Source organism: Crinia signifera, chromosome 1 (assembly GCF_055691185.1).
Source record: "Crinia signifera chromosome 1, ASM5569118v1, whole genome shotgun sequence".
Taxonomy (NCBI): Eukaryota; Metazoa; Chordata; class Amphibia; order Anura; family Myobatrachidae; genus Crinia; species Crinia signifera.
The window spans coordinates 144,456,097-144,472,983 of NC_139217.1; the positions used below are offsets into that span (position 1 = coordinate 144,456,097).

The following is a 16,887-nucleotide window of genomic DNA, read 5'->3' on the forward strand; positions in this document are numbered from 1 at the left end:
CAAGGCACAGCAGCGTCGCTATGGCCCGGCCAAATAGACTGTGCAGGTAAGTACATTTTTACTAAGACGCCTGTCACAGTGTATTTGGCCGCAGCTGGAGGCAGGCAGAATGTTGTGAGCCATCTTATCTCTGATGGCTAACTCCATCTTGATAAGGACTCGGCACACCATTTGGTCTGCTGATTTCATCATGGGGAATGAAACACATTGGGTGATCCTAGCCTCCACCTAAACTAATGCCCCCTACACACTTGCCTATATTAAGGCATTTTCTAAGCAACTTTTCTAAGTTTGGCAAAGTCGCTTAGTAAATGCCACTACATCGGTGTGCGTTTAGGGGCTATAGCGACAGCTATCGCTGGTCGAGATTTGTGGTCAGTGAGCATAAATCTCGCTATTCTTCACCGGAGAACACTGGCGCTGTCAGCTTGCTCAGCACACAGCACTGACAGCTCCTGCTGTTTGTTGGTTGTCAGCACTGTAGCTGAGCCGATCTAGCCTAGCTAGAAAGCCTACACACATCGGCATGTGTGTAGGTCCTATAAGATAAGCAATACTTGCTATCCTTGTCCTTTTATTTATGTGTTTTTCTATTTTAATATTTTTATTTCCATTCACTTAATAAATTAGTACAGGTTGAGTATCCCTTATCCAAATATCCGTTATCCGAATTATTCCAAAAACCATACATTCCAGAAAGTGAAAAAAAAATTTTTTTTGCTAAAAACTCACTGGGGACATCTGTAACAGCAGTACTGGGGACATGATATGTAACTGGCACTATAAATTTACAAGAAAATGATTGCTTGACATTTAAATTCAATGGGGTTTATTCTAGTTCATTCTTTCTGACAAAATCCTTCTTAGATGGACAAAACCATGTGCACTGCAGGGGGGCAGATGTAACATGTGCAGATAGAATTAGATTTGGGTGAGTTATTTTGTTTCTGTGCAGGGAAAATACTGACTGCATGATTTTACACTTCAATATAGATCTTACTTTGAAGAAAAAACCCCACCCAAATCTAATTCTCTCTGCACAAGTTACATCTGCCCCACCCGCAGTGCACATGGTTTTGTCCATCTAAGAAGGATTTTGTCAGAAAGAATGAACTAGTATAACCCCCAAAATCTCAGATAGTACACAAATTTTGTTTAATGTTTTGAAACCTTGTTTTTTGAACAAATAAAATATATTTGTGTGCATTTCATGTGGTTGATGCGTTTGTACAACATAAATGCAAGATTCTTCAAAATACATCATTGAAATATTAAACTATTCTGAAATACGGAATAATCTGTTGTCCAAAATTCTCCTGGTCCCGAGCATTTTGGATAAGGGATACTCAACCTGTATATGTATTTTTATATATTTGGATACTGATTTTATTGCGTCTGACCCTAGAAGTCTTTTACTTGTTTTATAGCTATGTATACTTATTGATATATTAGTAATTATTGCACTCGTCCTTTTTTAAGAAACAACCAGGGTGAATATAAACAATTATTTGCCACATCTTCATTCACTGTCCGCATTTTTAATGTGAGTAATTTACCATTACTTTCTATTTAAAGATTGGACAATGCCCTCAAAGAATAAGGGAATATTGTTTTTTACCTAAAATTATCTTTTGTCTAACAAAATGGATACACAAGTGGTGCCCCTCATTCATTGTCATATATATATATATATATATATATATATATATATATATATATATATATATATAAAGAGAGAGAGAGAGAGAGAGGGAGAGAGAATCATTGAGAATAAAGTGGCACTCCGGGGGACTGATTACATTTTCAATAATTTTATGTGCAAAAAGATACACCCAACATCCCAACGTGTCGAGATGCACTCGACACATTGCTCCTTGAAACGTTGGGAAACATTGGGATGTTGAGTGTACTTTCTGGACATAAAATGTAATCAACTAACTGCTCAACTAACAAATGTAAAGGACTATAAAGGTCCTATAAATAGCCAGACCTTGTCATTTGTTAGTTGAGCAGTCCAAGATGAAGGTGCCCTAACACCGAAACGGTATTGTTGACTGTTTGAAAAAATGTTGTCCCACATTGATCCATGAAAGGGTGACTATGTTGGATACTTCTGGCTGTTGATGGATTAAAAGCCGTGAATTGTTTATTCACCATTGGTGTGCTGGTCCACAGTTATTACATTTACATGCTGATTTCAGCTGGGACACTTTACAAGAATCCGTTATATATATATATATATATATATATATATATATATATACATATATATATATATACATATATATATATATACATTTATGTGACTATAGTGCTATTAAAGCACTAAAACGTTGATAAAACTGACAGTCTGTCACCTGCTTTATAGAAAGCTGTGTGCCTCACCTTTGTGCTTTTGAGGTATAACTACAACTTTTGGGAAAACGTTTCCTACAGTATTGATCGAGACACAATATTAGGTGGAAAAATACAAAATCTTACCATACAAATGCACAGTCTGACACTACACAGAAAGTAATTTATGTGGCAAGTTGTCTGGATAGAAACAGGGTAGAGTCTAGGAGTCTATCCCACCTTAAAAGGTCATGTAAATGTTAGGATGCATGCGTGCAGTGACAGTAACTGCTGCCAGTTAGCTTCAGCTCACAGGAAACAAACAATGTATTAACTTGAATTATAACTGTCAAATAGAATGACAACATTTCAACCTGTTCAAAGCCAAGCGCACAAAATGAGTAGCAGATTATATCTGTTTTATAAGGAAGAGCACAGACCTACCCCATACATACCTCCTACCTGCCCTGATTGAATGGGCCTGTTGTTGCCCAATCAGTATTGATACACATAAAGAGCAAGCAATGAGTTTTCATGGCATGTAAGGAGATCATTATGGCGTGTGTGTGTGTGTGTGTGTGTGTGTGTGTGTGTGTGTGTGTGTGTGTGTGTGTGTGTGTGTGTGTGTGGGGGGGGGGGGTTCTGTAGTGTCATGTGAGAACATGGATGGTTTATGAATTTATATTTAGTTTATTTTTGCATGTTCAGCTGATATACATTTTTTAACGCAAAGGATTTAATATATTATCCCTAATGTCATGTGTCAAGACAAGCTCCATACCCAGGGCCAGATGCACTAAGCTTCAAAAGTGATAAAATGGAGAGTGATAAACAGCCAGCCAATCAGCTCCTACCTGCCATGTCACAGTCTGTGTTTGAAAAATGTCAGACAGGAGCTGATTGGTTGGTTGTTTATCACTCTCCATTTTATCACTTTTGAAGCTTAGTGCATCTGACCCCCAATCCCTAAACAACTGTATAGAACGTAGCCTGCATTAATGCAAACATCTGAATGCACTGTTAACTATGGGGTAAATTTACTAAGATGGGAGTTCTATTGAAGATGCCCACAGCAACCAGACTCTACTTCTTATTTACTCTGCACCTTCTAGAATATAATAGATAGAATCTTAACTAGACTTTCAGTAAATGCACCCCTATGACAGTGGAATGAAATACTGGGTGTTTTACCTTTTCACAAGCAGCTGGAGGTCATCGTCTGATTTTTCAATGAGAGACACAACTTCTGAGTAGGGAATGTCAGTGCAGGGCGTGCCATTGATGGAGACCACCTCATCTCCTACACATAACCCTGCAGTGGCGGCCTTGCTGGTACTGCGAACCTGAAATAAACCAGACAGATGGTAAATAAGTACTGTAGGATCACATGGACTATCCCTGCCTATGGTGCCTATGGTGCTTCTATTTAACATTCTACTTTACACAAATCTTGCACAATACTTCTTAATGCTGAAAATGTGTTATTAGGGTTTCTTGCATTTAGGACCTTATTCTGCAAAACCCTGTGAACCGCTGTATGGGTGATTTGCATAATCATCCATTCGCAGCCTTGGGTGCAGGGGGAGAAATCATTCGATGGTCGGCGACCTGTGAGGCAAGCAGGCGGGTAGCTGACATCCGCTGACATCAGCTGCCCGACCCCTGCACCTGCATCACTGGGCCATTACATGGGAACTCCTAGCGTTTTCTTGGGAACGCCCATGAAATGCAGGGTGTCCCCTTGGGCTAGGTGCGAGCGGCATGCTGAACATGCAGTTCGCCATTTTCGCTCGCACCAATCGTCTGCACATGTGCAAAACTGCCCATGCGCAGATGCTAAACATCGGTCCCCCGTACGATCGCGCGGGGGACAGAATTAGCTAGAATAAAAAAACAATTAGACATATAATTTTGGAGATAACTTGTTGTTTTACAAATGTCTTGCTACACATATAAGAAGCGAGCATACTTCCCAGCATTCTTCCTAGCAGAACATGGACTACTGTGAGCTTTGAAGGCCTACATCCAACACTATGGGGTGCGACCTCATGGCCAGGCAGAGGCGTAACTCTGGGAGGCAATGGAGTCATCTGCCGCCTGGCTCCTTCTCCCAAGGGGGCACCTCTCCTCCCCTGCCTGTTTGAATCAGTTAATTGAAAGCCATCAATGTCACTTTTGGGGATGACTCCCTCTCTAACATTATTTTTGCAAGTGTCACACCCTGTATTAGAACCCATGACCTGTCTTACTGTAGACAGACACCTTACTGATTGAGATTTTGGGGGGCACCAATATTTACCTTGCCTCCGGGCAACTGAGATGAACTTATGCTACTGTGGCCAGGGTATGTGCCCACATTTTTCTTCATACTAGGGGCATTTATATAGTTTGTACATATTCCGCAAGGCTTTACAATAGACTATGTCATTCAGTAATATCAGCCCTGCCCCAGAGGAGCTTATCATCTATAGGTTACATATCACATAACATGCCCGTGTACACACTAGGGTTCATTTTCTCAGGAGCCAAATGTCCTACCAGTATATTTTTAATGTGGGAAGAAACTGAGGTCCCCAGGGAGAATCAATGCAAGTACAGGAGGATATTCAAACTTCACAGAGTTACCGCCATGGTGGAAATGAAACCCAAGACCTAAGTGCTATGAGACAGCAATGCTAACCATTGCACTAACCATGCTGCTCGTGTCAGTTGGTTTCCAATTAATTTTGTGGTTATAAATTGATGGCTCATGTAAACTTTGAATGTTAGAATTGATGAATAGAACCTGTACAAGTGCCCAATCAGTTTATCAATACAACTGTGCTGATGTGAGAAGCGTTATTGGTGAGTTCCTGCACTGATCTGCCACAGATGCTGGAACACTATGGAATCAATAGCCTGCTTTCTCACTGCTCACTCACTGACAGTTCTTTAGCTGTGCACACACGCTTCGATTTTTCCCTGTTTTTGATTCGATTTTGCTTATAGAAGCAAAATCGAATCCACATCGAATGGTTTTTATGACACTTTCGATCTGCATTCGATTCGATGCGCGCTCCCGTTTTCACAAAATCGATAAGAAAAATAGACTGTGCAGCCAAGGAAATATCGAATTTGATCCAGTAAATCAAATGTGTACAATGTACCATGAATGTAAATCAAATTCGATATTGAAATCGATATCTAATGCAAAAATACAGATCTAATGCCAAATTGAATGGAATGAGCTAATGCCAGATCTAATAGAAAATCAAATTCAACATTGAATCTAAAGCAAAGTGTGTGTACATAGCTTTTGTATTATAATCTACAAGGTGACATGCACCTAGGTATTTCAAAGATAACACATACCCTTTCTTTAACACATAATGAAAAAAGATTATGAACGAAGAAGGTTGCTGCATTGATAATTACACTTGGAGACAAGAATATGTTTCCAAATATGGTGGTAACACAGAAAAAATTGTTCCAGAAGTGTCTCATGCTGTATTATACCCATGAATGCCAATATGCGATGTTTGCTTCCATATAGTCATTATGCTAGAAGTAGTACCACCACTCACATGACCAGTGTCACTGAGAATAAAATAATTGCTCAGAAATCCCCATGGGATTAAGGATAGGGATAGGGCACTGTACTTGCCAGGATGTTAGAGCATCAGGTGACACAGCAGGCAGGGGCGGATTTAGGGGTGAGGGTGCCCATAGGCACAAAAATAATGGCTGCCCCCTGCCTAATTGTATTATTTTTATTGATTAGTTACAAGCCCTTATTTGATGATTGCCAATTTAATAGAATAATAAAAAAAGCCACCAACTGTAACATATTTTTTATTTTTATTATGTATACATATTTACTAAGTAGGACAACTTACAGGGGCAGTATATGCATGTCCTATCCATTTACACTCTATTCAAAATGGAACCTGGTGCAGTACAGTGGAAACATTTTGCAGTTACTGGTGCATTTCAGGCTGACAGTACTATCACAGGCATCCAAGTGCCGCCCCCAAACATGTGCCGCCCCTAGGCACGTGCCTCATGTGCCTAATGGGAAATTCGGCACTGACAGCAGGGACACGGTAGTTGCTGTAAGAGATGTAACTGTGGCTGGGAACAGATACATGACCATTGGGATACCAGGAATGATATAGCAACAATTTGTATTGTTGACATTTTATCTACATGATAAATTTTGACATGGGTAACGTTAACAATATGTCTACAGTCTCATGTCAACATTATGACTGTCAACATGTCTTCATCTCACCATGGGGCCAGATGCACTAAGCTCTAAAAGTGATAAAATGGAGAGTAATAAACCATCAACCAATCAGCTCCTGCCCATTTTTCAACACAGCCTGTGACATGAAAGGTAGGAGCTGATTGGCTGGCTGTTTATCACTCTAGTTTACCACTTTTGAAGCTTAGGGCAGGATGTATTAATATACATTGCCGCCCTTCGCCTGACAGCCGCCGCGATGCTGACGCATATGTACTAACATATGCGGCTAGCATCGGGCTGCGGTGACGGAGACCCCCGCGATACCTGTGATGTGGTCTGCGGGGGTCTCCGTCACATCCCAGCGGCTGCCAGTGTCCCCCTGCGTCTCCTCCTCCCCCCTGCAGCCGGATGTCCTCCCGGCCGTGACACCTGCTGGGGGAGAAGGAGATCAAAGGAGGATGGGAGGGGGGGGGGCACGCGGACGGCGGGCGGCGATAGAAGCCCATAGGCTTCTATAGGGTATCGCCACCCAGAGGGTGGCGATACCCTGCCAGGCGAAGACGGGGCGGACAGGTATTTATTGGTACATAGGAAAATGTGGTAAATCCGCCGTTTTACCGCATTTTCCCTTTAGTACATCCCGCTCTTAGTGCATCTGGCCTGTCATGCCTAATAACTTTTATTCTCACTGAACTCCTGAGGTTTTAATTATCAACAATATGATTTGCACTCAGTCATTTCCAGGTAACTATATGTACCAGCAATCTGCAGGCTGTCCAGGTAACTATATGTACCAGCAATCTGCAGGCTGTCCAGGTAACTATATGTACCAGCAATCTGCAGGCTGTCCAGGTAACTATATGTACCAGCAATCTGCAGGCTGTCCAGGTAACTATATGTACCAGCAATCTGCAGGCTGTCCAGGTAACTATATGTACCAGCAATCTGCAGGCTGTCCAGGTAACTATATGTACCAGCAATCTGCAGGCTGTCCAGGTAACTATATGTACCAGCAATCTGCAGGCTGTCCAGGTAACTATATGTACCAGCAATCTGCAGGCTGTCCAGGTAACTATATGTACCAGCAATCTGCAGGCTGTCCAGGTAACTATATGTACCAGCAATCTGCAGGCTGTCCAGGTGTACTTAGGCACAACACCTAGCAGCACAGTCTCAGTGAACCATGATATCAAACATTGACAAAATTGGGGCCTACTCAGACCGCTTCACAGTGGGCTACATTCGTGCCCAATGGTCAGGGTTTGCACACGCGCGAATATGTGCAAGTGCAATACCCGCGTAAGCGAATGGCTTTGGCGAGTTTCACACTCGCCAAGCCATTTGTTCCACTGTCGGCTGGCAGGGGGGGCCCATGAAAACGCTTGGTGTACCCCTGTGAATGCAGGCAGTTGCGTGATTGGGGTGGGCAGCTGATGCCAGTGCCCTTTCCCAATTCTGTGGATAGCGGGCACTGGAAAAAGCAGTCTAGGCTAACTATTCTTAGGGAACACAGGGGAAATCATTTGATGGTGAGCATGCATCCAACACAATGCATTATAGGAATCAGTCATTTCCCCAGGGGGCAACTTAGGGCTGACACTGAAAATATATTAAATGACAAAGAAACTGAATCCTGAACTCTTTAGTCATGTAGGTTAGAGCGAAAAACTAAAATCCAACGTAGCGCTGTAGTACAAAGGAGTGCACATAACCTGACATGATACGCAGGTTTTATAGACGACAGATGATGCCAAAATACTGAGATCCCAACATTTACAAATAAGGAATGGTATGCTGAGTTTATTCCTCTGCTGTTAGAATGTAAATAGCCCAGTAGATTTGAAAGCAATAATGAGAGAAATGATACTTCAGAACGGTCTATTACAATGTTTCCTCATTCAGATGTTTCCATTAGCATCTAACTTTCCATTGGCTGTGATCAGGAAATATAAATAATAGCCATGATAATTGCATGGACGTGATGCAGATCTACAGTAGCTGTCAGCATTGGAGAGATTGCAGCATCAAGGGAAGCCGGGCACAAACAATGATGCACTTGCTTAAAGCACAAAGAGCCTTATTCTAGTTCCTTCTTAGCTGGACAAAACCATGTGCACTGCAGGGGGACAGATGTAACATGTGCAGAGAGATTTAGCTTTGGGTAAGTTATTTTGATTCTGTGCAGGGAAAATACTGGCTGTTTTATTTTTACACTGCAATATAGATCTCACTTTGAAGAAAAACACCACCCAAATCTAACTCTCTCTGCACATGTTACATCTTCCCCACCTGCAGTGCACATGGTTTTGTTCAGCTAAGAAGGAATTTGCCTCTAAGAGTGAACTAGAACAAAGTTACTTTGTTAGCCTGTAGAAAATGCAGTACCCTTACGTATCATCACCACAGGGACCCCAAATCTAGCTTTACAATACATTCATTGTCAGACATTATAGGTACAGTATGACATTTACAGCATATTTGGTTTTCTAGTTTAAAAAAACATCACTACTGGATCTAGTACTGTGTAATACACTACATACAATATAGCAAGTCATTCTAACTGGCAACCAAGGGTTAGGCAAGCGCGGAGGGCTATCATATGCTCATAGATTCATATTGGACCCATTATGCCTCTATTCATGGTAAATTCCTCAACCATTAGAGAGTCTGAGGTGACTATTACTATGTGGAGAGGAAGAATGACAGGAACTTGGACGAGGTGTAGCGCTCAAGATTAATTCAATATAAATAGTTGTCACATTGGCTGTCAGTCATGTGTATACCCCAAGTACTAAAATAACTTTAGGAATTATGCTGTAAGGGTTCTGCCATGCAATTTGAAAATTTGCTGAAGTACAGTCATGCACCATTTCTCTGGCCCTCTCGCAAAAAATGCCCACGAGATGGTGTTAAAGTGAAAGTGTCTCCAGACTCCGCCACTTATAGGGGCCTATGTGCTAAACCTTGGATGGGGATAAAGTTGGAAGAGATAAAGTGCCACACATTGTACTATGGCAGTTAGGGACTGATTGGCTGCTACTTTATCTTATCATATCTCCATCCAACGCTTATCAAATAGACCAACGCTTATCAAATAGACCCCATAGGGCTGAGTGACTTTTAGTGATCCCCCACCGCTGCCAAATATTGATGGCGCAGGGTCTTAACAGGGTGCCAGCAATGGCAAGTGCATACACATTTGCCAATGCTGACAGGGGGGGGGGGGGGGGCATGCTGCAAAATGCACAGACAATTGGGGAGCACACATTGGTTATCGGGCAGAGCATACACACTGGGCAATCTTTGAAAAAGCTGAGAATCACAAAAGTGTAGTGCATCAGTTGTTTGCACCTCATTATATGGAAAGGACTCAACCTTGCAGCAAGAATTTGGGAATCCTGTTCCAGACCACACCATTGAGAATACCTTGTATGGCAGCTGCTATGGAACCGTACAACTGCAATAATCCCAATAAAATCATGTAGAACACAGGAAAACTAGAAGGCTTGAGTTTTTTAATGATTAATGATTAACTCGGCGTAACCATGAGTACAAGACACAGACCACAGCTTCCCTGTATGATTGCTGCTAAGAGAAATATCACTGTGTTACGAGCTTCTTATGGTGGGTCTTCAAATGCAGCCGGACTCTTGTATTTGTTCTGTGGGCAGTTTCACCTGTAACATAATTAGGCAATTAGCACTCTCCTTGTATGTCAGGCTGCACACCTGCAGTTACTTTCCTCATTAAGGGGGCTTGTCCATTCTAGCTGTTCTGATTGGACATTGCTCCCTATATTACCCAGTCTACCCTAAGCTCTATGCTGGTTATACTGCTTGTTTCTGGCTATTGCAGCAGCAGCTCATATGCAGTCCTTGCCTGTATACCCTGATCCTATCCAGCCCTGTGTTCACCTACCAGGATCCTGTTTACCAAAGTTTGTTTAACCCTTCATGTGCCTGTGCTGTGTTTGGTCCTGTTTTTCCCAGCTGATACTTGCTCCAATGGAGCTTCTGTTTGTATCCTGGGCTTTTTCCTGTGTCCTGTTTTAAACTAGTACTGCCCCACAGTCTGGTGTTGCTGTATGTCCATCTGTGTCAATCAGTGTCTTTTTCACTTTTGCAGATTCCATAAAGAGTCTGTTTGTCTGCCAGTGTATTGTCCTTTAGTACTACACTTAGTCGCTATTAGCGACCAGCCATTGTGGTTCACTACTTACTTACGTCAACATCTAAAGTAGTGTCACTAGTGTGTAACATCTGCAACAGTGGTTCAGTACCATTGTAGTATATCCTTGTTTACTGTTTGTCCTGTGTGTCTGGTCCTTTTGTGTCCCATTCTGACTCCAGTTCTGTATTTGCCTTGCCCAGCCTCCTGTAGCAGCCTTGTCCCTCTGTAAGACCTGGCAGCACCGGAGAGGTGACGGACCTAATTTGTCCTGACAACCGTGGCTTTTATAGGTGAAGCCTTTGCCTGCAGGAGGCTGTAAGGACTGCCGGGCAAGTGCAACAGCACCACCTACTGTATACACCTTGGTGGCATCCCTAACACACTGGACGTTACATGTTTTGCCTCCCAAAACTTGTAGCATGGTAGTTGCCTCATTTTGTCTAATTATGATGTAGTACACATCATATATCATACATCAGTTGACTTCACTGATATAAGAAGTTTACAATCAGCATTGGCATTCTAGCATAAAGCACCTAAAAGTGTCTCATTTCATTTTGGCTTCTATCTATCCTTAATATTTACACAGTGGAAACATGGGACTAGGGATTTTACTACTTCTAGATATGTTTGATTGTTGCAGATATGTAGCATGCTTATTTACATTGGGTAGCTATATTATGTAGTTTCTGCTCTGGAAATTCCTTAATCTAATATTTTAATCAAAACAGGAAATCATCTAGTGCTTAACAAATCCTAATACAAAAACTATTAAGCTGTAGCAGCTAATTAAATTAGAGAAAAAATCATTTGAACCACTTACAATAGGGAACAGCAAACTACTATATTATGTGTGTTTTTCCTATTCATCTCTTAACAAAATCATTGAGATCACTCTAAAGTAACAAGTTTGTATTTAACCCTTTGAGTGCCAAGTGACATTTTGCAACCTACTGTATGGCAGGAAGGAGTAAAGGGTTTCCCATTCAAAGTATAGGTGAGTAAATAACCTGATTTCTTCTAACCACTGTAAAAAGACAAGTCCTTTTGTAGTGAGAACGATTGCTGAATAAGCACAGAGGTGGCATAAACCACTGAAGGGTTCTGGGATGCTGTCACTTTAGTTGTGCAGGTTGTAAGGGACTATGTAATATGATGAGAAAGGGTGAGCCAATGGGGTTTAGGTTGAGGAGTAGGAAGGGGGGATGTTCTAACATCCACGCCCCCTTACCGCCCCTTATCACAGCCCATCGCATTCATAATTATCGCATATGCACTAACATATGCGATAATTATGGCAAAGGACAGCTCTTGCATTAAGAGCTGTCATTTGCGGTGAGTCAGCGGGACTGCTCTCCCCTCCCTCCCTTACCCGGCGCTGGTGTTGCTGCTGCTGTGGGGGGGCTGGCTCTCCTCCTCTCTGCACCCGGAAGAGGATCAGTGCAGGGAGGAGGAGGTCACAGGTCCGGGCAGCACAGCTCTGTGCTGCCCGGACACAGGTGAGGGGGGGGCGATGCGGGACGGCGGGGGTGCGTGCAGGGTGGCAGTGAGTCGTGCGGGGCGTCATGCGTTAGAAGCCCATAGGCTAACCCGGCGGGAGATGCGTAGTGCATCCCAAAATGCCGTAAAATCCCCGATAACGGGGTTTTTACCACATTTTTAGCTTAGAGAATCTCCCCCATAGTCTGGACATGCCTGAGCTAAAAGAACAAATCTGACCTGTTTTCAACTCAAAATCTCCTAGTGTGTGTGGGCCTTTAGAGGTGAAAACTGCATTCAGTTTGACATCAGTATTATGTACAGACTCTCCTTGACAGCAAGTGTCACTGGGTTTTTCATTTTTTTTTTAATGTTGGCAAGTATTCAAATATATTGGTTACTAGCTACAGTATCAAGTTTAAGTTCCTGACAGGGTCTCTGGGCATTATATTGTGCGCCATCCAGTGGCGGATTCAGGGGGGGGGGGCACCCGGGCAGTGCCCCCCCCTGTCATTTATTTTGTAGCTGAGGACCAACGAGCCCAGCCCCGTGTCTCTAGCCCCCCGGGAACCGGAGATATCGCCTGGCAAACCTGTAACGTTTTGTCCCCATAGGATAACATGGGACCCGTCAATTCCGACCCCCACCCGATTCCGACGGCTGCCAGTTCCCGCCCTGGCATAACAGAAGCTTGTAGTTGATTTCATTCAATTCCAAATCGCTGGGCCTTCAATATGATACCAGGCTGGTCCAAATCGGTCAATCGGTTCCAGAGATATTGCGTGTAAACCGATTTTTTAATTTTTGAAATGTAATTTCATGGCTGTTCATGTTCTTTGAGGACAGATTACTCTGGAACCAAACATTCCAGTTTCAATGTACCAAAATCATTCAAAGCCCACTCAAAAGTTCTTGGGTCAGTTGGTTCCGAAGATATAGCCGGTTAAATGAGATAACTGGTTAAAGGGGGGAGAAGTGGTTTTCTCTCCCCCTCACACCAGAAAATGCAGGGACTAGGCTGGTGTAAAAGGGGCCAACCTGGGAATGCATTTTCTGGTGTGAAAGGGGTATTATTTCAAATAGCTGGGACCTGCAGTGCTCTGAATACAGCCAAGCTCTGCCACTGTCAGTGGCTATCACTTCTGCCTGGCGGCGGCTGTCCCCCATTTACCACGAGCATGTATTCCCCTTTGGCAATGAGCATGTAATCCCACATGGCAATGAGCATGGAACCTCTGACAATGAGCATGGAAACCTTGGCAATGAGCATGTAGAGAAGCAGCACTTATGTAGCATAATTTTTAATATGCATTATGGTGTTTGGCATAACACATAATGGACATAATGGCGTGTAACTTAACGTGTAATGGACATTATGGTGTAAATGTTTAATGCGCCCCTTTGATGGACAATGTCACTTTTTATATAGTGTATTGTGAATTTTGGCTTAATCTGTGTTGCATTATGTGAATTTTGTCTCAATCCGTGTGGCATTATGTGAATTTTGTCTCAATACGTGTGGCATTATGTGAATTTTGTCTCAATACGTGTGGCATTATGTGAATTTTGTCTCAATCCGTGTGGCATTATGTGAATTTTGGCTCAATCCGTGTGGCATTATGGGAATTTTGGCTCAATCCGTGTGGCATTATGTGAATATTTTCCCAATCCATGTGGCATTATGTGAATTTTGGCTCAATCCGTGTGGCATTATGTGAATTTTGGCTCAATCCATATGGCATTTTATGCATTTGGCTCAATCCGTGTGGCATTATGTGAATTTTGACACAATCCATTTGGCATTATGTGAATTTTGGCTTAATCCGTGTGTGTCATTATGTAAATTTTGTCTCAATCCATATGGCATTATGTGAATTTTGACACGATCCATGTGGCATTATTTGAATTTTGTCTCAATCCATGTGGCATTATGTCAATTTTGGCTCATTCCATTTGGCATCATGTGTAAGGGGCAAGTATAATGGGGTCTAGTATTTTGTTGCATAATGTGTAGAAGTTGTATATGGTGTTGACACGCCCCCTGTTGAGTGGCCAGACACCCTTTTCCGGAGCGTGCCTTTGGCGCGCGCACAACTACATCCTTCACTTTTGTGGCCATGGTGGGCCTGCATACTTTAAATGCCAGGGCCTATTTTTAATTCCATTCCCACCCTCTCCTGCCGCTCTCTTAGCATGTACACTGGCACCACTAACACTGCCCCTCCCCCACCCAAACCCTTTTTTATCATGGTGCCCCCCCCCTGTCATTTTATCCTGGATCCGCCCCTGGCGCCATCTACACCTGCTTTATCTAAGAATCTGAGTACGTCTTTCACTAGAAGCTGCTGTATTGCTCCAACCAACAAAACTGAGAGAAATGCTGCATTACATCACATGTCCTGCAATGTACTGTAGTATATGTGATCTTGATTTCCTATTATTAATTCTAACTGTAGCAAGTACATGTCATCTTGTTCAGTATTCTGGATGCAATTCTTTATTCATGAATTTATTACTGTTTTATTGGGTCTGATTCAAATATGTTTGCAATGCCGAGGTTGTACGTGATTATTTGCAACTGCACTTGGGAAAGGCAAAGACAGAGATTACAGTAATGGAGATAATAAGTTGCTTTCAAAATAATATGGACTACGTTGTATAGATGTTGCCTGGTTGGAACAAGAAGGAATGGTAGAATCATTCCCTATCGGGGAGTGGCAATGATATCCACCTACTGAAAATTTTTATGAATGTTATAAATTGAAAGTTAGCTATTTTTGTGGTGAGTTTGTTTATACCTGAACAAATATCAATATGCCATCCTGTGCCCCTGAGACCCTGCTACCAATATGCCATCCTGTGCCCTGAGACCCTGCTACCAACAATATGCCATCCTGTGCCCCTGAGACCCTGCTACCAATATGCCATCATGTGCCCCTGAGACTGTGCTACCAATATGCCATCCTGTGCCCCTGAGACCCTGCTACCAATATGCCATCCTGTGCCCCTGAGACACTGCTACCAATATGCCATCCTGTGCCCCTGAGATCCTGCTACCAGTGTGGTATATCCTCACTCTCTGACACCCTTCTACCTGTGTGCTATCCAGAGATCCTGACAACCTGCTACTAGTACAACAGAGGTAGGAAATGAATACTTGCACCATATATGTTATTATTTATGATTTGATGTTATTATTTCATGGATACATTATTAGTCTGATAGTGTTCACTAGGGCAATACACTTGGTAAGGGAAAAATTGTATTTGGATGATAGGTCAACAGTGTCCAGATAGACGGTCCATAGGTCGGGTTCGGTATGATTCACCTACAATTAAAATCCCGACGGTCAAAATACCTACATTTAAAATCTAGACAGGTCAAAAATTAGACACATGTTTTTCATATTCTTTTGGGTCTGTATGTTGACATAGGTCGACATGAACCCAGTGCTTCGGGCATGGTGCCTCGCTGCACTCAGCACACTATTATATTTCCCCTCCATGTCCACTGGGATGGTAAAGTATGTACAAGTCAGTTTCAATGAAAAAAAATCAGGAAAAACTCATGTTGACTTTTTGACCTGTCTACATTCTATATGTCGGTATTTTGACAGTGTCAACATTTTAAATGTAGGTATTTTGACCGCGCCGGTATTTTGTATAATCAGTTTTTATTGAGTATTAAAGGAATTAATAGGGGTGTCATACAGTAAATTATACAAATAATGTTCATCTCGCTGCGCCGAGACAAGCTGGCTATCGGCAATAGGTATATTCGCTATTAATAGGTTCCCCATAAATCTACATAACCGTTTAAATATAAGCGAGCTGGTATTTTGACCGTCGGTCGATGGTTGTCGGAATTTTGACTGTCGGGATTTTGATTGTAGGTAAATTGACTGCATCCCCATAGGTCGACACCAAAAGGTCAACATGCACAAGGTCCACATTGACAAAAGGTTGACAAACGTAAAATGTCAGCCTGACAATGGTCAACACATAAAAAGGTTGCTATGAGTTTTTCATGATTTGTTTGGACTTTTTCATACATTAACATCCACGTGGACTCCAACTGGGAATGGTAAAGTGTGCTGATTGCAGAGGTAGCAGAGCCATGTACATGGGGTCCATGTTCTCAGGTGTCAACATTGACATCATACATTTAAAACATGTGTCGTCATTTTTCATTTTCCGTTTTGTCAATGCAACCTTGTACATGTCGACCTTTTGTCAGTGTTTACTTTGTGCATGTCAACCCTGTAACTAGACACTGTCGTACTGTTAATCCAGAACCAAGGAAAATAGAGAAAAATCCCTATTTGCAGGGGCACTATTGATATACTGCAGTGTGTTAAAAAGTAATATATACTGAGTTCCTGCCACTCTGCGATGTATTGACACTCTATTACCGATGTGGTTCTGATCCTCTGCTAGCAGTACAATCCTGAGTTCCTGCCTCTGTTACCCATGTACTATTCTTTTTTTGTGTAATGTGATTATATATATATATATATATATATATAAGTAGAGCAGGGGTCCGGCACACACGATAGCGCCTCAGCGCTGAACGGAGCAGTGCTTCACTGGGTGCCCTCACTGAAGGATGTAGATAAATGTAGCTTTGGAGGTGCGGCACTCACAGCAGGAAGAATAGGCAGTACGCTTAATCAAGTTTAC

At 42.4% G+C, this 16,887-nt stretch overlaps 1 protein-coding gene across 2 annotated transcripts in view; it reads right to left on the reverse strand.

Annotated features, from left to right (window-relative positions):
• The window catches only part of SYNPO2 (synaptopodin 2), a 215,174-nt gene that overhangs the window by 51,146 nt on the left and 147,141 nt on the right, over positions 1-16,887 (reverse strand). For both annotated transcript variants that reach the window (XR_014470875.1, XM_083174460.1), the window contains exon 2: positions 3,526-3,677. Coding sequence is in view for 1 of the 2 variants with exons in the window: in XM_083174460.1 (XP_083030586.1) it covers positions 3,526-3,677 (152 nt within the window). In the remaining variant the exon portion in view is untranslated. The remainder of the gene's footprint in view (positions 1-3,525; positions 3,678-16,887) is intronic.